Below are 23,133 nucleotides of genomic sequence, written 5' to 3' on the forward strand. Positions count from 1 at the left end.
GATGTTAGGTGCAGTGATACCGACATTACACTTAGATGCTTTTATTTCTTGCCTTGTAATTTGGCTGTGCTATCCGCAAGTTTATTTAACTTACTTAAGCTTAAGTTTATTAAAATGTAGGTGTCTTCTGTTAGTTGGTCCCTGAAGAATAAAAGAATAATGGATTATATTCACCTCTGGGACTGAAGTATAGAGGAAATGATGAAACAGGCAAAAGTGGGTAGGAGGAGGCTGGGGCAGTAGTTGAGCATGGAAGAAAAAGAAAAAGAAAAACCAGGTCATGCTGAAGATCCTCATAAATCATGGAGGAGAGAGCCAGTCTTCCTATAGTTCTGTAGGATGGGTCATGGATTTATATTTGGATATTATGGGACATCTCAATCCTGTAAGTGTCAAAAACTGGGGACATTTGAGTTACATGTACAATATATATAGCATTTGCTATATATTTTACTTATAAAACTTGAATCATAGTTTATATAATTTGATATCAAGGTTTTATATAGCATTTTATCTTGGATATTTTAATAATTTAAATTAAATGCTTTTGAAAATTCTATTTTTCAGTGGCAGAATGTCATTATAAGGGTACTGTACTTTTCACAACTATTTCCCTGTTGTTAGACATCTAGGATATTTTGCAAAGTTTTTTGCCTATAAGATAGCAATGTGCAATAAGAATGCTCATTATCACCACTTACTAGACATCTTAATAGTAAAATAAGACATGAAAAAATGAAGACATAATTGGAGATGAAATTATTTTGGTGGTAGATGATGATTAACTACATAGAAAATCAAAGAGAAATGATAACGTATTATAACTAATAAGAGAGTCCAGCAAAATTGCTGGGCCCAAAACATTAAAGAAAATCAGTGGTATTTCCGTATACTAACAATACCAATCTTCTAAAGGAGATAGTCCTGGGTGTTCATTGGAAGGACTGATGCTGAAGCTGAAACTCAAGTACTTTGGCCACCTCATGTGAAGAGTTGACTCATTGGAAAAGACCCTGATGCTGGGAGGGATTGGGGGCAGGAGGAGAAGGGGGCGACAGAGGATGAGATGGCTGGATGGCATCACCGACTCGATGGACATGAGTTTGAGTAAGCTCTGGGAGTTAGTGATGGACAGGGAGACCTGGCATGCTGCGATTCATGGGGTCGCAAAGAGTCAGACACGACTGAGTGACTGAACTGAACTGAACTGAACTGAACAATACCAAGAAAATTATAGTCTGTAAGTTCCATTTTGATTAAAATCCCAACAGGTATTTTACAGCTATTTCTAAAATTCATATGGAAGAGTAAAGGTCCAAAAACAGCCCAAGATAATTTTGAGAAAGGAGGAAATTTTCCCTTTCGGATATCAAGGCTTGATATGTAATAATTAAAACAATGTGATATTGGTGTAGGGATAGACAAATAGACCAAAGGGATGGAGTAAATGCCCAGATACAGACTCTCAATACTGCAAGACAGTCTCTCACAGAAATAACATTACAAATCAGCAGAAAAACGATGAGCTATCTAGTAAGTTTTGTTATTGTTGTTTGGTCGCTAAGTTGTGTCTGACTCTTTGACCCCATGCACTGTAGCCCACCAGGCTCCTTTGTCCGTGGGATCTCCCAGGCTAGAAGCCTGGAGTGGGTTGCCATTTCCTTCTGCAGAGAATCTTCCCAGCCCAGGGACGGAGCCCACACCTGCATTATAGGCAGGTTCTTTACCACCAAGCCGCCAGGGGAAGCCCGTGGTTCACTTGATACAGACCTAACTGTGAAATTCAAAACTTTAAACAATTTTGAGAGTACATAGCAGAATACTTTTACAGAATTGGAGTAGAGAACGACTTCTTTTCTCTTTTACTTTTTGGCCATGCCATGCAGCACGTGGGATCTTGATTCTGCGACCAAGGATGGGACCCACACCCCTTGAAGTGGTGCAGTAGTCTTAACCACTGGACTGCAAGGGAAGTCCCAGGGAAGGATTTCTTCAACAAGACTCCAGAAGCACAGAACACACACAAGTGTTCATGTGCTTACTATGATAGAATTAAAAACTGACAGTTGAAAGACAAGGTTTGAAAGACAAGCCACAGACCGAGAGAAACATCTGCAATGCATGTGATTGACAAAGGCTTTAGGATCTAGAATATTTACAAAATCCTTAAGAAGCAATAGAAACAAAAGAAAAGCAATTAACAAGGAAATTGGCGAAGGAAATGAACAGGTAATTCCCGTAAGTGAAACCGGACTGTTCAATAAAGATACGATAATAGGCTCAACCTCTTCAGTAGTCAGGAGGATGCAAATGAAGGCAATGAAATACCATTTCCCTTCCCTGGTGGCGCAGACAGTAAAGAATCTGCCTGCAACACAGTAGACTAAGGTTTGATCCCTGGGTCAGGAAGACCCCCTGGAGTAGGACATGGCAACTCACTTCAGTATTCTTGCCTGGAGAATTCCACGGACTGAGAAGGCTGGTGGGCCACAGTCCACGGGGTCACAAAGAGCCAGACGCAACTAAGCAACTGACACTTTTCATTAGAAAAGTAAAAATTAACAAGTCTGCCACAGAGAGTTTTGGGTGTAATGGAGGACATAGAATCTTTTATACACTGTTGTCAGGTTATTTGGAACAATCACCTCGGAAGCAGTTTGGTAATATCTTGCAGGGCTGAAGGTACTCATAACAAAACAGAACTTATGAATAGATAATAAAAAATAAAAAGGCAATCAAGTTATTACTTCCGGTATGCCCTCCCTGACAGCTTTCCCCTTTTTTGACTCCAAATCTTGAATTTTATTTATATTATTACTTTTCTTTTCTTTTTTAAAAATCTTATGTTATGTACCTTCAGAGACTATAGTAGTAGAATAGTCACTAAATCGTGTCCGAATCCGGCGACCCCAGGGGTTGTACCTGCCAGGCGCCTCTGTCCTTGGGATTTCCCAGGTGAGAATACTACAGTGGGCTGCTGTTTCCTTCTCCAGGGGATTGAACCTAGGTCTCCTGCATTACAGGGGTCTTCCTGCCTTGCAGGCGGACTCTTTATTGGACTGAGCCACCGGGGAAGTCCCACAGAGACTATAATCCTTCGTTTTTTTTATTATCTCTGGACTTCATAATGTACCATAATGTATGTAATCTTTGGTATCTTGCGACTTTAACCTAATGTTATGTTTTCTCAGATTCATCCAAACATATGCATGTACTCTGTGGCTCGCTCAGTCTTCACTGCTAAAATGAAATACTATAACTTATACAAGCAGTGCTGTGAGGGACATTCCTGAACCTACCCCATGGACATCTGTGAGGGTTTCTTGAGCTTCTCTAGAGTTGAGGCTAAAGTGAAACTTCACATCAATGTTCCAAAAGTGAAACTGCTACATCAATGAGCTTCATCAGCTTCACTAGATAAAGCAGAATTGTTTACCAATATACATTATCATCAGCAATGTGAGTTCCCATTCCCCACATCCTCACTAACACTCGATACCATCAACGTTTAAATTTTAAATTTTTGTTAGTCTCACAGGTATACAGTGGCATCTCATACTGGTTTTAATTTGCATTTCTTTCCAAATAAAATTGAATATACTTTTGCTGGTTTTTTTCTTTGTTGTTATTCATGTTTCTTGTGAAAAGCCTATTCATGTCTTTGGTCCACTAAAAAGTTTTTTTTAAAATTTATTTTTAGTTGAAAGATAATTGCTTGGAGAAGGAAATGGCAACCCACTCCAGTATTCTTGCCTGGAAAAATCCATGGACAGAGTAGTCTGGCAGGCTGAAGTCCATGGGGTTACATGACTGAGCATGTGTGCACGAGGGTGGAGGGAGATGGGTTGGTAGCAATAAACTGGTAGAACTAAAAAAAAAAAAAAGAAAGAAAGATAATTGCTTTACAGTATTGCATTGCTTTCTACCGGTTGAACCAGTCTTACTTTGGAGTTCTTTATGTAGTTTATCTGCTAATTCTTTGTTGGTTGTATATGTGACAAAAAGCTCCCCTTGGTTTCTAGCTTCTTTTTAAACTATTTTCTCAATAGAGAAGTTTTGTAATTCTTAATACAATTAAGGATTTTATTTGGGGTGGGGCTAGGGAGAGTCTCATCTTTTAAAATTTGCATTTCTTTGATCACAAGGTTGAACTGTTTTTCATGTTTTTTGGCCATTTGCATTTATTTTTTGTCAGTTTTTTTATATCCTTTTGCCCATTTTCTATTGATTTGTAAATGACTTCATATGTTAAGGATATTAATGCTTTGTCATATCTGTTGGGAATATTTTTCCTAGTTTCTTATTACTTATAGATTTTGCTTAAATTTCTCTGTATTGAGTATATATTTAAATACATTCAAACCTATCATTCTTCCTTTTCCTATTTTTCTTTGTTTTTCACACTTGACAAAAATTAATTCATCTGGAGTCAATTTTGTTATGAAGAGATGACATTAATCAACTGTCTCTCCTTTTTCCACTGATTTGTGATATCAGTATTATGTACTAAAGTTTTTATGTTTATTTAGGTCTATTTCTGGGCCATATACTTTACTATGTTAATTACAATTAGTTTATCCATTCTTGCCCAAGATACCTACTTTGTTTATTGTGCTCTTTCTAGTAAAGCTTACCATTTGGTAAGGCAAATTTGATCCTTGAATTATCTCAGAACAGGCATTCTCCATGTCTTTGATCAAATATTTCACTTGTTTCCCAGAGTCTTAGCATATAAATAAGATGCAACTTCTGAAATTTCCAATTGTTAGAAAACATAAAATACTTTCATCACAACTTTTCATGGATTCAGGAAGAATGTTGAAGGCTCCAAGATCAGAGCTTGGGATGGTAATTAGTGCTGAACTATTGAGAGTAATCAACGCAAAGAAATAGAGGAAAACAATAGAATGGGAAAGACTAGAGATCTCTTCAAGAAAATTAGAGATACCAAGGGAACATTTCATGCAAAGATGGGCTCAATAAAGGACAGAAATGGTATGGACCTAACAGAAGCAGAAGATATTAAGAAGAGGTAGCAAGAATACACAGAAGAACTATACAAAAAAGATTTTCATGACCCAGATAACCACAATGGTGTGATCCCTCACCTAGAGCCAGACATTCTGGAATGTGAAGTCAAGTGGGCCTTAGAAAGCATCACTATGAACAAAGCTAGTGGAGGTAATAGAATTCCAGTTGAACTATTTCAAATCCTAAAAGATGATGCTGTGAAAGTGCTGCACTCAATATGCCAGCAAATTTGGAAAATTCAGCAGTGGCCGCAGGACTGGAAAAGGTCAGTTTTCATTCAAATCCCAAAGAAAGGTAATGCCAAAGAATGTTCAAACTACCGCACAATTGCACTCATCTCACACTCTAACAAAGTAATGCTCAAAATTCTCCAAGCCAGGCTTCAACAGTATGCGAACTGTGAACTTCCTGATGTTCAAGCTGGATTTAGAAAAGGCAAAGGAACCAGAAATCAAATTGCCAACATCTGCTGGGTCATACAAAAAGCAAGGGAGTTCTAGAAAAACATCTACATTTGCTTTATTGACTACACCAAAGCATTTGACTGTATAGATCACAACAAACCGTTGAAAATTCTTTAAGAGATGGGAGTACCAGACCACCTGATCTGCCTCCGGAGAAATCTGTATGCAGGTCAAGAAGCAACAGTTAGAAGTGGACATGAAACAATAGACTGATTCCAAATTGGGAAAGGAATATGTCAAGGCTGAATATTGTCACCCTGATTATGTAACTTACATGCAGTGTACATCATGCGAAATGCCAGGCTGGATGAAGCACAAGCCAGAATCAAGACTGCTGGGAGAAATATCAATAACCTCAGATATGTAGATGATACTACACTTATGGCAGAAAGCAAAGAACTAGAGAGCCTCTTGATTAAAGTGAAAGAGGACAGTCAAAAATTTGTCTTAAAACTCAACATTCAAAAAATGAAGATCATGGCATCCGGTTCCATCACTTCATGGCAAATAGATGGGGAAACAGTGGAAACAGTGACAGACTTTATTTTGGGGGGCTCCAAAATCACTGTAGATGGTGACTGCAGTCATGAAATTAAAAGATGCTTGCTCCTTGGAAGAAAAATTATGACATACCTAGACAGCATATTAAAAATCAGAGACATTACTTTGCCAACAAAGGTCCATCTAGTCAAAGCTATGGTTTTTCCAGTAGTCATGTATGGATGTGAGAGTTGGACTATAAAGAAAGTTGAGCACCAAAGAATTGATGTTTTTGAACTGTGGTGTTGGAGAAGACTCTTGAGAGTCCATGGACCGCAAGGAGATCCAAAAGTCCATCCTAAAGGAAATCAGTCCTGAATACTCATTGGAAGGACTGATGCTGAAGCTGAAACTCCAATACTTGGCCACCTGATTGGAAGAAAAACGACTCATTGGAAAAGACCCTGATGCTGGGAAAGATTGAAGGCGGGAGGAGAAGGGGACGACAGAGGGTGAGATGGTTGGATGGCATCACCGACTCAGTGGACATGAGTCTGAGTAAGTGCCAGGAGCTGGTGATGGACACAGAAGCCTGGCGTGTTGCAGTCCATGGGGTCGCAAAGAATCGGACACAACTGAGCGACTGAAATGAACTGATTGAGATGGAGGGTATAATGCCTGGTACCATGTTTAATAGCAGCTTCCTACAGTTTTACTTCACTCACTTTCAGCCAAGATATTTTCTTTCTTTCCTTCTTTTTGGTAGCACTTCGCAGCTTGCAGGATCTTAGTTCCCCAACCAGGATCAAACCCAGGCCCCCAGTAACGAAACCCCCATGGCCGAACCACTGGGCTGCAGGAGAAATCCTCAACCAAAGTATTTTCTAAATCAACAGGGCCTGTTGTGATAATTCTCTCTCTCCTTGGTGGACAGTGAAGAAAACATGGACAATGTCACTATCCCTGCTGAAAAAATGAAGGCCTTAGTTCATGTAGGAATGAATTTGTTTGTGGTGACGAAGGAATTAATGTGCTGGGCCCTCAGCATCTTCTCCCCATCAGGATGGTTAGAATGGGACTTTTCTCTTGTTCAGGTGTTGGCTATTGGGTTTGAGGAAGTAGAAGTCCAGTTTCACAACACAAAAGTTGGGTTGGACAAACACGTTGGACAGCTTCCTGTCCGGCAAAGACTGAAGTGTCCAAGGGTACATCCAAGGGACAGCGCTCCTCTTTCACCCCAGAGTAAGAAGGCAGACCCCAAGGGAAAAAATGGGATACTAAATCTATTTCAGTATTTTATAACTGTAAGTTTACTATAAAAAGGGTGTTCTGGTCTCTGAGTGCACACTGAATTCTGTGAAGTCCAGCTACGCTCAGGGGTCCTCCTAGATCGTCTCATGTGGGGTCCCAGACATGAGGGTCAGGCACAGTTGAGTAGGAGCTTCACCTAATCACTCCTGATAGGAGCCAGTGGATGAAACACACAATTATGTAAAATCTTATATTCATCTAGAATAACTCACTTATTCCTCCACATGTCTATTCCTTCTCTGTAAACGGGGAGGCATACTTTCATCTTCTCACGTGCCAGAATTTGCTTTTTGGTAAATAAAACAGGGCTTGCAGAAGTACAGTTGAGAACATGGTGCTAAACAAGTTTAGAAAAAATTCTACTTTGTATATTTGCACACTCTTCTGTCCTTTTGAGTCATTCTGAAGAAAGAAGGAAGGGATGGGCATGGTTCTGCAAAATGCTGAACATGGTGCTTGTAGCATAGCATGCTTTGATGACAATACATGAATAATGCTGAAAGGGTCAGGAATTGCAGCCATACCAGCTGCTGACCAATGGATCTGTTAGCTTCTTTGAGTGACTCAAGATACTCCAAAAGCAAAAACTCCAATGGCAAATCTTGATGCATAGGTCCAGTGAAACGACTCACAGCAGAGCAAGTCAGCAGCTGATAGAAAAGCAAAGGTTGTAGCTACATGTTGTGGACTGGTGGGCTGAGGACAGAACTGAACTTGTGGGTACAGTTTGTGGAGTGACACAGTTTTGGTTGGCGCTGTGCTGGAAAACGTTTTGAATTGCTGTCAACATTTAAAAAACTGGGGGTTTCACATGAAAACAATTGATTAGAGCCTGATAGCTGCCTTTTCCTTTAGACACAACTGTTCTTTTTTTCTTCCCCACTGTGTACCAGTGCCAATGTTTCCTACCATTATTTAAAAAAAAATTATTGAAGTATAGTTAATTTACAATGCTGTGTTAATTTCTGGTATACAGCTGTGACTCGGTTATACACGTATTCTTTCCTGTATTATTTTCCATTATGGTTTATCACAGGATATTGAATCTAGTTCCCTATGCTATACAGTAGGACCTTGTTGTTTATCCACCTTACATATACTCGCTTGCATTTGCCAATCTCAAATTTCCAAACCTTCCCTCCCCGCCCCCACCCCCGCCATTGGCAACGACAAGGCTATCCTCTGTGCCTGTGAGTCTGTTTCTGTTGTGTAGATACGTTCATTTGTGAGACAGAACTGCTCAGTTTTTCACTTTGCCATAGTCTACACCACTCTCTTAATATTATCCTCTTCTGGTTCTCATTTACAATGCCTAGCTGGTCCCTCCAGTCATTGGAATTTGTAACCCCTGACTTAGCTAACGCTGAAGGATGAGGAGAGATTCTTTGTGGTCCAGATTTGGACCCTAAAAAGAAGTCCTTAGGTCTTGAAGAAAGTCAGTGGAAAAAAAGCTAGTTCAACATTATCCTAGATAAAAATATTTTTATTTTAATAAAGACATTCCTCATAGATCATATGTTAGAATAACAATCTTTTCTTTGTCTTGAATTGCATTATAGTTGAATAAGCTTTCACTTACATAACAATGGATATTTTAAACTACTCTGATAGTTGCTAAACTTCTCTTCTAAAGGCGAAGAATTCACTTTCTATGGAAAGAGCAATGACTACTAACTCATACCCAACTTTGTCAAAAAAAAAAAAAAGCAGAATACAACTTGCAGTGACAATTAGAATACTGTATCTTAAAATGAGGGAAACTGTCAAGGAATTTGATTGCTATTGTCGCCACCTACAAATTTGAGACACAGGGCCAGCCAAGATACATGTGTATTTTGGAAAGTTAACAGTATCAGCAGAATGCCACTGTTTCAAAGCATATTCCCTGGGTCAACAATGGAGAGAAATGTCCTCTGTGAACAGACTGTATGTTTTCAGTGAGAGTGAGCACTGGGACAGCGCTGGAAAAGTCAGCAGAATATAGCAACTTCAAAGGGTTTGATGTGGTTTTCTCTAGCCAGTACTGGAAGTTAACCTTCATTTGGTTGTCCAGACAGTTTCCACTGGCATTCACAAGCCCTCTCCTGGTTATTGTTCATCTCGTCTCAAGGAATTTGAATCCTTCAATGGAAGGCAATTCCTCAGTGGCACCTACAGTCAATCCCTGGGTCGGGAAGATCCCCTAGCATGGCAACCCGCTTCAGTATTCTTGCCTGGAGAATCCCATGGACAGAGGAGCCTGGCAGGCTATGGTCCACAGGGTCACAGAGAGTCGGACATGACTGAAGCGACTTAGCACGCACAGTCAGCTGGTAAGTTTAATTTGCCTTAAATAGCTGACCTCAAGATGCATCAATATACATATGCAAATCTGCATCATTGCTGTCATCTGACTGTGTAATTTTGGACCAAAAGCTGTAAGAGGGAGCTTGATTCTTCCCCAAGTAAGGAAATTGACTCCCCGCCCCTCAAAAAAAAAATCAGTGAAATACAAAATTAATTTGAGTATTTTATTTATAAATGTACATTTACTATAAAAGCTGTTGCGTTTTAGACAACTTTTTATTTTTTATTTTTTTTACTATTTCTCAGAGTCATTTTAGAATAAATATTTTAAATGAAGGTTAGTGTAACTGATACAGAACATTGGCCCACCCAGAATAGTAACATTGTTTGGACGGACTCACATATGAGGTGGATCATTTCAGCTTGTTAAGTCTTACACTGTGTATAGATAACTATAGTATGTATTGCATTAATAACACTACACAGAAAGAATGAACACGTCATGAAAGTTTGCAAGTGAAAAACAGAGTTACCCATTTTTTTTTTTCCCTTAAGAAGAGACTAGGTTTTGAAATATAAGAAAAAAAAAAGATATACTTCCTCAGGAACAATAAATCACTCACTTGCCTCGTCTGTTTTTTAAACAAACACATTTACATTGTAGCTCAACGGAGCACAGCATTTTTTTTTTCCTGGGATCTCAAAGATTATTTGAAAAGAAATAGATCATACTCATTATGCTGCATTGGAAAAAACAAGATCTAGTCTGCCCGAGCTGCCATGTAACAGACTCCAAATGAAATATAAATCAAATATAAATAGAAACAGTTGGCAATTAGAATTTAGAAAATGTTGGAGATTATTCTGTGCTGGTGACTATTGTTCATTATGGAAAAGCACATTTCGCAGTTGGAGAATGGGGTTTTATTTTTCTTGACTTGATTCTAGCTTCAATACATGTACAATGAGTCTCACTAAGAAATATGTATAAATGGGTTTGTGAAACCAGAAGAGAATGTGCAATATTCATATAATCCTTACATAACGGATGGAGTTCCACATGTAAAAAGTATTCTATAAAAATCAGTTATGAATGATTCTATTGTACATGTTTTGTGCATTATTGGTGGTGAAGTACTCTTCTAATATCATGCAAAGTGCAAACATTCATATTATCAAAATACTTAATAAAACATGCAGGTGGTTAATCAAAATATTGGACTTAATCTGTACATTTTCAAAATGTTTTCAATTCTTCTTTTTCTTTTTTTTTAAATTTATTCCCCTGTAAAGCAGCCAACACCTCCATGAGAAGTCTTGAGAACTTGGAAGTGACTTCATCTCTCTTCAATGTACTGCATCCATAATTCATCACTATGTGCAACAGCTTTGCATTTTCTAAGGCACAATTTTTAATGAAATGATGTGTAAATTTCAATCTACCAACAAACCCGTCCAAATAACAAAATGGCCAAACTATCTCCAGTGGCTGAGGAAATTTCTGCACTTACATGGAACCCGCATGCAGAGAACCGTCTAGCAAGTAAATAAATAACTGCTAGCCATACTCAATAAGACACAGAAAAAAAAATTATTGCTTACGTAACAGAAAAACATCTACTTGATCTTTTATGACTACATTAACCTATTAGGAGTATATCCAGAGTCTTCATTCACAAAATGTCATCTGTCATCTTCACTTATTTGCCATCATTTTAAGGCAGAATAAATTAGTCCCCCTTTCCCCAGTCTTCAGGAAAACAGCCTGGAGATCTAACATGGGATGATTTTTAATAACTTGATTCCTTTCTTGGCCAGATGAAACTCATCACACAGGGCAAAAAATAAACCAGCCCTCCACAAGAGTTCCTTGCTAAACTTCTCCATGAGCAAGGTTCAGAATTCTTGGTTCTGGCATTCCAGAAGTCAGGAGAGCTGGTGATGGATGGCGTGAGGGAGAGCAGGTAGGTATCCAGTGGGATGGGCAGGGACAATGTGAGTGGAAGGTTCTTGCTGATCACACATGAGTGGCTTCTCACATTGCATGCCATTGGATTCTGTTTGGATGGACTCAGACCCGGGCTTCAGCCCCCAAGGAGAACTTGCAGGCAAGGGTGAGCAGGGGTCACACCTAATGCTGGGCTGATCTCGACGACAGCTTCCATACGTCCCACACGGAGGCTTTTATTGAGTTTAGAGCAGGAAGAGAAGCGAGCAACGAAGCCCTCGGCGATCACTGACCCACCACTCTTTGGAAGATTAAACTTCTTCACGGATTTTGGTAGCAACTTTGGAAATAATGACTGAATTATGTCCCTCTGGTTTCTTCCTACCCTTGGGCAATGCCCCAGAGTGTAAACCTAGCCAATATTACAAGGGTTCTCTCTATTTGATGGTTCAGCCTATATCAATGGCATAATTCCCAAAGGACACAGAATCTAATACTAACGGTACAATAATTTATTGGTATGACGTCCACCTCAAAAGGTAAGTAACACAAATGTTTCAAGATTACAGTATATATTATCAGCCTAGTGACTTTGCAGTAAAAACAAGTTATAGCTCAGAGCTAGATGGTGTGATTTTTAGTTTCTGAAATGCATTAATTGTATGCTCCTGACTCAGAAGACCACATGTCTCAAATTGGCATGTCCTGCATTTTCTGCAGCTCAATTCTGTAAACATAAAATGTTTAATTCCTAGAAATGCTAAAAAAAAACCCCAAACAGGTTTATTGCATTATTTATCTCATTAACTCCAAAAAAAAAAGAGAATAACATATTTTAAACCATAAGCCTGTTTGACCATGCTAAGACCTCTTCTTTTTGAACTATTCAGGATCATTACAATTCAATATTCTTTTGTATATACTGTGCAAATGCCAAAAAAAAAAAAAAAAAAAAAAGGAAACCAGGAAAAACATGAACACTGTGCTACAAAAGAACAGATACCATCTTTTAAAGTAGCCTTTCAGAAATCAGATGAATGCTGTGGAGCCCCTGAACTCGGGGCTTTGTTAAACAACTGCCGGGGGACACCCTCGGGAAGGAAATGGTGAGTGATCCGGAAGCTTGAAAACCACGTCACAATGTTGTGGGTTGGCCAGCACCTGGCGTGAAGAAAACAGAGCAACATTTGGTTACAGTAGTCAGCCATTCTGGATTTAGATGTTCAAACATTTCTGAAACTAGTGACGATCACTGCCCACATCTCTTCCTTCCAGGGAGAAGAAATCTGTCCCACCATGCCACTTGAAGTGTGGTCCAGGGACTGGCTCATATTGGCATCACCTGGAGCTTGTTAGAAATGCAGACTCTTGAGCACTATCCCAGAACTGAACAAGAAGCGCAGGTGGTTCACATGCCCTGTCAAGTTTGGCTGAAGTCCTCTGGATTTCACCCTAAACCAAATAACCTCCACCAAGTTTTCTTCCTTGTTTTCTGTGGCAATTAAGCAAGAAAATAATTTCTGTTCTGTCAGTTTCCTTAGCTTGTGATTTCTCTAAGGATAAATGCATTGCAACAGGAGGAATCTGACATATGATCTAGAAACAAGAGTGTTAGATTTAGCAAATAAAATATAGAACACCCAATAAAATTTGAATTTTAGATAAACAATAAATAAAGTTTTTAGTATATATCCCATGGGATATTTGGGATATACTTGTGCTAAATCCTGAGCAAGAGATATTCGGGACATACACATACTAAAAATTCATTGTTTAGCTGAAACTCAAAAACATGTAACTGGGCATCTTGTATTTTATCTGGCAACTCTATCTAGGAAGGATGGTTTGGGCTCCATATTTCCTGCTGAAACCTTCACAAAGTTTCTCCTTCATTTTAGGCATTAGAGTTATGATGAGGCAACTGCAACATTGGAAAAGACCCCCGGGATTTTGCGTTAAATGCATTTCACAAAAGTGAACGATCAAACAGACACAAAGACACGGTCATCCAACACCCAAGCACAAATGGCACCAGTTAACCCATGTGACGGCTTGATTCGTGACAGGTAATTTGCTTTGCACTTCTCTTCCCATTTACATATGAATTTACAATCTGTTTACATTACTTTTAGGAATTGCATTTTAATATGCTGTTATGCTGTTTTTTCCCCCTCCAAGAGAAAAATTTCATTTAAATGTGACCAGTTACTTGAAGAAAATAGGATTATATATTCAGGTTTTATTATCCATACAATGAAGTTATTTCATTTCACTAAGAATGCCTTTGATATAAACCACCTCTCACATCTATCCATCTCCCTTCTTAACTTCAGATCAAAATCAAGTAAAAAAAGAAAAAAATGATTTTCAGCCATTTTCCCCATTCTGACTCTTTTACTGCATCTGGGGTATATTCAATCAATTCAGGTGGATTTATACTTCTCTAACCAACTACTAGCCTCTCCGCCTATTCACTCTGAAGGTAGAGTTTCTCCTTATGACACCAAGAAAGAGATCAGCAATACTCTCAGATGTGGTGGTCATTCTCCCTGCCATTTGTTGACCTGATTAAAGTTTAGTCTAAAATGATATTATCTGGAAAAATAAATGTGAGAGTTAGGAAAACTTGGAAAAAATAATTGGAGAGAAGGTGGCCAGTCTCTCTGTCAATACTGAAGCATAATATGAAGCTATATTAATTAAAACTGATACTAGAGAATAAATAGGTTAATAAAACATGATAAAATATCCAGAAATAGACCCAAAATATATATGGGAACTTAGTTTAGGAGAAAGTTGCATTTCAGATTCATAAGAAAAAATGGGATTTTTCAGTAAGTTATAGTCACACAATTGGGTAACTGGAAAACAAAATAAATCTAGTATCTATCTTATTTCTTACCCCCACATACATTTCTGATTATCATATGTTTATATGCCAAAAAGAAAATTAAAAAAATTCTAGGAGAAATCGCAGCTAAATTTATTTATAGTCTTGGAGTAGTCAGGGCTTTTCTAAGTAGAACACAAAACCCAGAATCCAAAAAGGAAAAATGAGAGCTATGTTTATGTTTAACTAACTTAAATTTAGGTAACTATGTTACTTAAACTGAAAATTTATTCTAGGAAAAAAAAATCACAAAGTGGAAAGACCAATGGTAACTGCCCAAAGTAGCAAATATAAAATAAAGGGAAAATTTCCTTAATTTACAAAAAACTCATAAAAAGCAACTGATAATAGAATAACGGGAAAATGATAGAGAAATATAAAAGGTTTTAATAGAAAACGAAGTATAAATGGTGGACAAACAAATGAAAAGATGCTTAAACTCACTTAAAGTTAGTTAAAGACTACAGAACCAAGCAAAGAGGTTGTATCCCCCCGGCCTAGCAGAGTGGAAATTTTAAAATTCTGATGACATCCAGGGCTGACAAAGGCATAGGGAAAGAAAGAGGCTCTCATACACCTTGGAGAGAGTGTGCTCTTTCGGGGAATATAATTAGGCAAACTGCCTGAAGATTTAAACGGCACGCGCCTTTTAACTCAGCAGTTCCACTTCCTTGTGGTTCAGACAGTAAACCGTGTGCCTGCAACATGAGAGACCTGGGTTTGATCCCTGGGTTGGGAAGATCCCCTGGAGAAGGAAATGGCAACACACTCCAGTACTCTTGCCTGGAAAATTCCATGAACTGAGGAGCCTGGTAGGCTACATACAGTCCATGGGGTCTCAAAGAGTTGGACACGACTGAGCAACTTCACTTTCCACTGCTCAGAATCTACCCTGTGGAAATGCTTTCAAAGGTTCATCGAGACATACATAAAAAGCTGTTCACTGGGGCATTTAAAAAATAGTATTAAAAAAACTGGAATTAACAGGAGCACTCCTTCATAGCACGTTAGTTTTAAGTTATGGTAAGTCCATACAGTAGGACTGTACACAGCTATAAAAGAGCCTTAAAAAGAATGAGGGGAAAGAACATGCTATATGAAAAAATTGCCAAGATACATAACTAAGTTGTCTTCCCTGGTGGTTCAGATGGTAAAGAATCTGCCTGCAATGTGGGAGACCTGGGTTCAGTCCCTGGGTTGGGAAGATCCCCTGGAGGAGGGCATGGCAACCCACTCCAGTATTCTTGCCTGGAGAATCCCATGGACAGAGGAACCTGGCGGGCTACAGTCCATGGAGTTGCAAAGTCAGACACGACTGAGCGACTAGCACTTTCACTTTCATCATTAAGTTAAAAACAGCAGCAACAAAAAGTAAGTACCACTGTGGCTGTGCCCTTACCTTTGTGAAACAAAAATCAACACAGGTAGATGTGTCACACACATATGATCTGTGTGCGCGCGCACACACATGTATATATACAAACATACATTCTGCCCCTGTCCCCAAGAAATTATTAGGAAGTGATTATGTGGTTGACTGAAGATTTTTTTCATTTTTCATTTTTTATCTTTCTAAACAATCCATTTTTCTTCTAAACTTTTATCATTTATACCTTCTATTTATTTCTTCTTTTGAATATAGATACTGGTTCTCTAGGCAAAGAGATAATGAACCTTTTGGCTTGGTCTTACTTAGTACATTTGTATTCTAAAATATATCTAGTGAAATAGTGCATCAAAAATATTAAAGAAAAAATAGTACCTTTAATCTACTTCCAATTACCTATTTTTCATCTTACAGGATAGTGGCAGGAACCCTATGGTTCTTGTCTATAGATTTGGAATCAAAAGCACTTAACATCCTTTATATTTGTATCCACAAGAGAAAAATTGCTGGCCTAGATCCTAAAAGCTAATTTCCGAAAGAAATGACAATGAAACAGCCAGCTTCTCAATTAAAATAAAAATCTGGATGAAAACAGGTCACTGTTATCCAGAGGTGGGTTCGGGTTTGTTCTCTGCTGGTATCCTTCAATCCCTTTAAATAACGAAAGAAATCAGGTTTACAGCACTTTCCAATCTGGCTGAACCATCCTTCAGCCTCACAGCGCCCTCTTCTGGTTCCCCGGCTCACAGGCAACAGGGCATCGAGGCCGCGGGAAAACTCCGATTTGTGTCAGTAAGAGAAAAAAGACTACTTTGAATCCTGGGACCAAAGGGCTTAGTTTTCCTTTTTAATGTATAAAAAACAAACAAACAAATACAAACATAGTTTAAATAAAATATAATTATATATTTATACACACACATATGCTTTTGAGTGTGTGTGCTCATCATTTCCGACTCTCTGCGGCCCCACGGACTGGAGCCTGCCAGGCTCCTCGGTCCACGGGATTTTCCAGCTAAGAATGCCGGAGCGGGCTGCCACCTCCTTCTCCAGGGGATCTTCCTGACCCAGGGACTGAACCCCGGCCTCCTGCACTGCAGGCAGAGTCTTTACCAACTGAGTCGGCGGAGAAGCCCTATGCACCATAAGGACCATATTTATGATGGAGACTGAGGACAGATTCAGAGGCTAGCCACCGGCTAGTTGCATATTTTCTGAACAGCAGCTGGGCAACAGCACCCCCTCGTGGCCCCCCAAAATTATTGATACCTGACCTGTCCACGTCAGGAGGCCTAGGCATCAGACGGGAGAGCAGGCGGCCCAAGGAAGCTTCGAGGCAGCACACACTGGTTCAGGCTGATCAGTACGTACTACGGCGTTTTGGAGGAGGGTGGGGATTCACAGAGAAGTAAAACACACCGTTTTGTCTCTCAAGGAATTTGCAATTTCGTTGGGAACAAGCCCGCATTGTGCCATGAAACCCCTGGATGCAGGCATTGAGGAGCGGGTGCCTGATTTGACGAACAGTGCAGAGCGACTCTTCACGTGTGAGATACCCTGCACATGCTCCTGGCCTCCTAAAGAGACCCCTCAACAAATGAATAGGCTTTACAGGCCTTACATCATCCCTGTATCTCACTGGAATCTCCATGGTGAGCTCAGCCAACGTCTCAAACTTGGTCTACATTTTCACCTGCTGGTGTATTAATGCCTTTCTAGTTAAAATGAATTTGGCCACGTTGCAGCAGTCGTTCAAGTAAGAAAGAAACAGTAAGTAAGGGGTCGCTTCATCAGTGTTTCTTTTACCTGCGCTGTGCAGAGTCACTCAGTCACGTCCAGCTCTTTGCGACCCCGTGGACTGTAGCCCACCAGGCTCCCCTGTCCATGGGGATTCTCCAGGCAAGAATACTGGAGTGGGTTGCCATGCCCTCCTCCCGGGGATCTTTCCAACCCAGGGACCGAACCCAGGTCTCCCTCATTGCAGGCAGATTCTTTACCATTGCTAATCAATCTTTCGTTTAGTGTAGGAGCATCAGCTGATAGGAGAAATAGTTGGTCCAGGAAAGGCATGTGCTTGCACCCGTACATCTCAAGGCATTTCCCCCCAAGACTTACTTCTGGATCGCATGTAGCAGTCATTACAGTTTAGAAGACCATTTCGGATCCTAACATCCGTCCCACTCACTGCGTCTCCAAGCTGTCCTTTACAAATTCCACACTACAGGGCAGAAACAACGGAAGTTATAAGGCACATAAGGAGCTGTTTCCTTACAATGCTCAGTTCCTGCTCACAAGAGGAGCATAGTAATCACTTCTCTGACCTCCACATTTGTTGAGTATCTACTATGTACGAGACGCTGCTCTGCAAGCTGACCTCCAAAAACAATACACTTTTAGCATTTTACCCCAAGTCCTAACATTTTACGGAGGACAATGGTTCAGAAAGCTTAGGACAAGAGGTGACTTGTCCAAGGTTGTGAAGTTGGTGAGTGGTTATCAGGTTGAATCCCAAAGCCGATGCATGCTGATTCTCAAGATGGAAGACTTGTTTTAAACAGATTAAATTTTAGTGGTTTTAAGTAAACACATGGCCAACAAATTATATATCGAAGCTTGTCTCTGAATGAGGCTTTTCAGAGTTGTTGGGAAGTTCTATTAACACCTGACTATAATTACTGAGGAACAGCACCCCCATCTTAAGTTTCCATGTTAGAGGCAATGATACGAGGTTAGCCTGAGTGCAGGAGACTGTGGGGTGCACGGTACTGGCTGAACCAGAGAAGGTGGCAGTGGGGCGTGCTTCATGCCAGCCACTTGCAGGCAGATGATGACCGAGCCCAGGAGCGAACAAAGGGCCCCAGACTCTAAGGTCACCTGGGGCACAGGGAGGGCTCCATTCAAATTATATTACGAGCTACACCTACACACAAGGTAAGGGATAAACCCACATGGTGCGCGCCTTAGAGCTTCAAGTCAGCTCTTGGAAGTGAACGGTCAGAGAAAATAAAGGCCTTTACAGCTAAGTCCCCTGTCCATTGAGAATCTGCAAAAACTCTTTGTCACCTTGATTATTTCGAGCTCTGGTTAAGTTTCTGAGAATAAACTGTGGTGTTAGAACATATTATCTTGATATTACCATGAAATTCTTAAAAATATATACTATGAGCCTCACAATACTCCAAGATAATTTAGGATATACATTATTTATGTTAATTTTACAACAATAATATTGATAAATTGAGTCTAAGTATCCATATTGTGTTTTGTTCATGATAAGTTTTGCTTTCCAGTGATTACTGACATAATTAAGCTAATAATTTCAGAATGGCTTCATTCACTTTCTCTTAGTGTACAGGTAAAGTGAGAGTTATTTTAAACCTGTGTAAGTTTACTTTATAGCCTAGGGGGGAACCAACAAGAAACAGGACAAAACCTGAGGACAGAAGAAAACATGTCCGCATGATGAAGGAAAAGAAATTATTCTTTTCCAGAGCTAGAGGGTGTAGCTTCGAAAATTATATATTATTTGAAACATGCCCATGGGTGATGAAAGGAGATGCTGATATAGTCTGACTTGTAAATTTTTAAAAATAAATCAAGCAAGCATTAAGTGGTTAGCTCACCTGCTAATTGGCAGGAGATCTGAGACTAGATTTGAGCCTCCTCATTTTCAGTTATTCATCAATTCACTCCTCTAGAAATATTTACTGATACCATCTCCTCTAGGTATACAGAGGAAATAATGATGAGCTAGACAGACACGGTACCTGCCCTTATGGAGCTTGTAGTTTATGAGAAGAGATGATAATTAAACAGTCTGATCGTAAGCAATAAGGAGCATGAAAGTTTCTATAAGGACCTGTTACAAAGGCAACTTGACTCAGTGTGCTGAGCAGGGCAGCTCTTAGAGGGAGTAATATTCCATCTGTGATTGCAGACACACTCATGTGGAGATCTACAATTTAGCAACTAGCTGCAACCATTTAATTGAGGGAAATCTCCCATCAAGGTCAAAGACCAAAAACCTCTGAGTTGTGTCACAAGAGTCTAAGAAGAAGCAAAGATGTTACATTCCAAATAAATCTGCCCTGCCTTTAAAGATTCAGAAGTATCACTGTCCTCCTGGGTGGCTTGCTTAGCTTCCTGCTAGAGCCTACACTCTTTAGTAACAAAAAAAAAACAGTTTTACAAAGACACGTGGCACATATACGTCTTGCTTCTTCTAACCCGACATCCCAGAGAGATGCGTGATAGAAGAATTTTATCCTCAAGGATGGACTCCATGCCCATTTCTGGACAACCTAGGGCTGGGGAGCCTCACACACAAGGGCTGTTAGGACTTCCAGGAGGTACTTACTAAGCACAGAACGAGGCCAAAACACATGACAAGCCTGGACTCAGGGAGGGGCGTGACAAATACGTACCTTAAAGCACTGGATGTGAAAATACAGACTGAGGGTCTCAATGATCATAGCAGCGCCTTTGCCCAAGGGAAGCCCACACGAAGAGCACAGCTTCTTCCCACTTACAGACCTAGGGTGCAAAACACACGGCATAGTAAGATGCACTGTTTAGAATCTGGAGCCTCACGCAAAAATGAAATGGAACATGGAGCCTCACGAATATGGAGCCTCAAAAAAAAAAATGTTTTTTTCAAAACATTGATATCATGAATGAAATGACGAATATTGAAATGATAATGAGCAGGAATTAAGCATTAGCTATAAGATGGTGATAATTGATAGATTAAATACAGTAAGCCTCTGCTGTGGCACTCTGTGGAACTCTGTATGCATGAATTATTTGTTTTTTTTTCCATTTATTTTTATTAGTTGGAGGCTAATTGAATTATTTGTTATAAAAAGTTTGTGCTGTAGTCTGTTCAAGCACAGTGATCAAATGCCTTGAAATGATTCAGTGTATTTATCATATGTTTTCTTAAATCCTCAAAGACAATCAAGTTTAGTTTTACTGAGGTTTTAGTTGCGTTAAGTTTTTCTGTACTTGGTTCACTGGCCCACTAGGGCATTCCTTTTTATTTATTAACATTTTGTTGTTGTTGCTTAAAAGCAAAGAGGAAATCGGGATCCAGTCTAACAGGTACCAGGCAGATATAGGATCGAAGCTCTGCCCTGACACCAAGTTCTGCGATCGGGTGTGAAGAACTCACGCTGGGTTTCCACTGCATTGGCTGAGACAGGATGGCTGTGCCCTAGTCAGCTTTCCCACAGCGAAGGTCAGATTGCAATGATGCCGACTGTGAGGAAAACTCTCGGAATTACGTAAGAAACTTTAAAACACGCAGTGTCATTTGGAAGCTAACATTATACACAGGGAGAGAAGAAACAGGAAGGAAGACAAGAGGAAAAAAAGGAAGAGGCGCCCTTCACAGCACTCTCTGTATTAGGATTTCCCTCTTCTCCCGCAGTTAAACGAAATTTCGGAATCAAAGAAAACCCTGCAGTACTTAGTAATTTGTTTCTCCAGGGAAGGGGAGCTCAGGCAGCTTTTAAGAATATCATGGGGCCCAATTAATGTCCAGAGGCGATCACTGGAGAGCTGGAGGAGAGAAAGAGGGAAGATGAAGTTTCGTTTCTCAGCGCCTGCCTGGACCACTCTGAGAGCCCTCAGCGGATTCCGCCTAGAAGGACCGAGCCTCCTTGGGGGGAAAGGCGCCGACTTAGAAGCCTGGCAATTGCCTGGTGGATTTTCTTATTAGACTACAGGTTCCACACAATGTCATTAAAGCTGATGGCCGCAGTCGTGCCAGCGCCACACGCTTGGCGCTCTCGGTTGAGGGCTGATAAACCCTTCAGGCGGATGGCGTGTGTTCCTTTGTCCTGCCTCTGCGTGTGTGTAGGAAGAGACACGCGTGGACAAATCCACACGGGCCCCTGGCAAGCACGCATTCGGTGGTGATGGTGCGCAGCAGGCTCCAGCCAAAACAGAGCAGCCTCAGAAAGGCTTGCTGACCTCTTGTACCTGTTTGGTGACTGGCCAGGAGGGGTGGGGGAGCAGGGGGACAAGCGCCCAGCCTGGAAGTTCTCTCGAGGGCTTTTCCTGTAACATGGGAAAGGAGCCAAACATCGTAAGTAAACAGAAGCCCAGTTCCACAAGAAAAGACATTTTAGAAGAAAAAAAAAGCTCTCTTCCTTGACAACCAAGTAAAAGACCATTGCACATCCTGGTGGTAATTTTTAATAAAGAGCAAAAAAAATAATTCCATCTAGCAGGCTTGTTCAGACACTGGCTGAACTGGTATCATATCAATACCAGGCTGGCACTGCTGAATAGAAAAGACAAAACAATTTTCTACTCTTTATTTTTGCCAGGTTCTTTGCTAGTTAAAGTTGCACGCTGAGCTAGATATAAAAACTATGAATGGGATGGAAGGGAGAGGTAAGCGAGGCTATAGGGAAAAGCTCTTCAAGGGATCCCAGAAATAAAGAGTAGTGCTTAAAGGAAATATTTTTCGGTGAGGTGGCTTCCACCCTTATTCAGAAATTCATCACAGGTCCAAATGATCAGGGGTGATGTTCAAAGCAACCAATAGCCACTATGTCCTGGGCATATCCAAGGCAGAATGGTTGCCAGCCAGAAGCTCCCTCAATAGTTTCACAGGTGCGACTGGTTACACGTGAACCCTGCCTGTGATCAAGCTGTCAGTTCTGGGCTTTCGCTTTTAAAAGTTAATTTCACTTGTAAAGAAAGGAATAGGACACAGAAAAGAACGAGGGAAAGAGAAATGCCAGCAAAGACATCAACAGGGCGTGAGGCCATCTGTCTTGTAACTGCTTTCAGAATAACTTCCTGAGCCCCTGACCTCCCCCAGCCCCAAGCCTCCCTCCCTAGATAGAGCTTGTCTTCTTCAAAATATCAGTTTTTCATGGAATATCCTAAAGTATAAGAACCATTGCCTTGAAAAAAAGGTTGAAAATCACAACAATCAATAACAATAATGACTCCTTCTACGTGATTTTACCTTCTGTTAATGCTGCATATGTCATCTAGACACAGAGGAATAAAATTAGATAGACATAAGAGAAAAGGGGGAAATGGTTTAAAACTGTGTTGAGAAAAAAGTGTTAACAAGAAAAATCAGATAAAAAGGTGAACTTATAAGACAAATTATCATCATCATTATCACCATCACTATCGTTATCAACATCATTGCCGACAATGTGTGGTACTTACCATCTTCCAGGCACAGAACCCTATGAGGTAGGCACTTCTACTATTCCCAGTTTATACACGAGGAAACTGGGGCAGAGAAAGATTAGGTGTCTTGCTCAAAGTTTTATGCAGGCAAGTGACAGAGTCAAAATTTTGAATCCAG

The 23,133-nt window shown here is 40.2% G+C and overlaps 1 protein-coding gene across 1 annotated transcript in view; it reads right to left on the reverse strand.

Annotated features, from left to right (window-relative positions):
* Positions 1 to 9,782: 9,782 nt before the first annotated feature.
* Positions 9,783 to 23,133, reverse strand: part of LIMCH1 (LIM and calponin homology domains 1) — a 349,754-nt gene continuing 336,403 nt past the window's right edge. The window contains 4 exon segments of the mRNA XM_070451961.1: positions 9,783 to 12,681; positions 17,913 to 18,015; positions 20,222 to 20,330; positions 21,780 to 21,857. Coding sequence (XP_070308062.1) covers positions 12,656 to 12,681; positions 17,913 to 18,015; positions 20,222 to 20,330; positions 21,780 to 21,857 — 316 coding nt within the window. The 3' untranslated portion in view covers positions 9,783 to 12,655.

Source organism: Odocoileus virginianus, chromosome 21, assembly GCF_023699985.2.
Source record: "Odocoileus virginianus isolate 20LAN1187 ecotype Illinois chromosome 21, Ovbor_1.2, whole genome shotgun sequence".
In the NCBI taxonomy this organism is placed as follows: domain Eukaryota; kingdom Metazoa; phylum Chordata; class Mammalia; order Artiodactyla; family Cervidae; genus Odocoileus; species Odocoileus virginianus.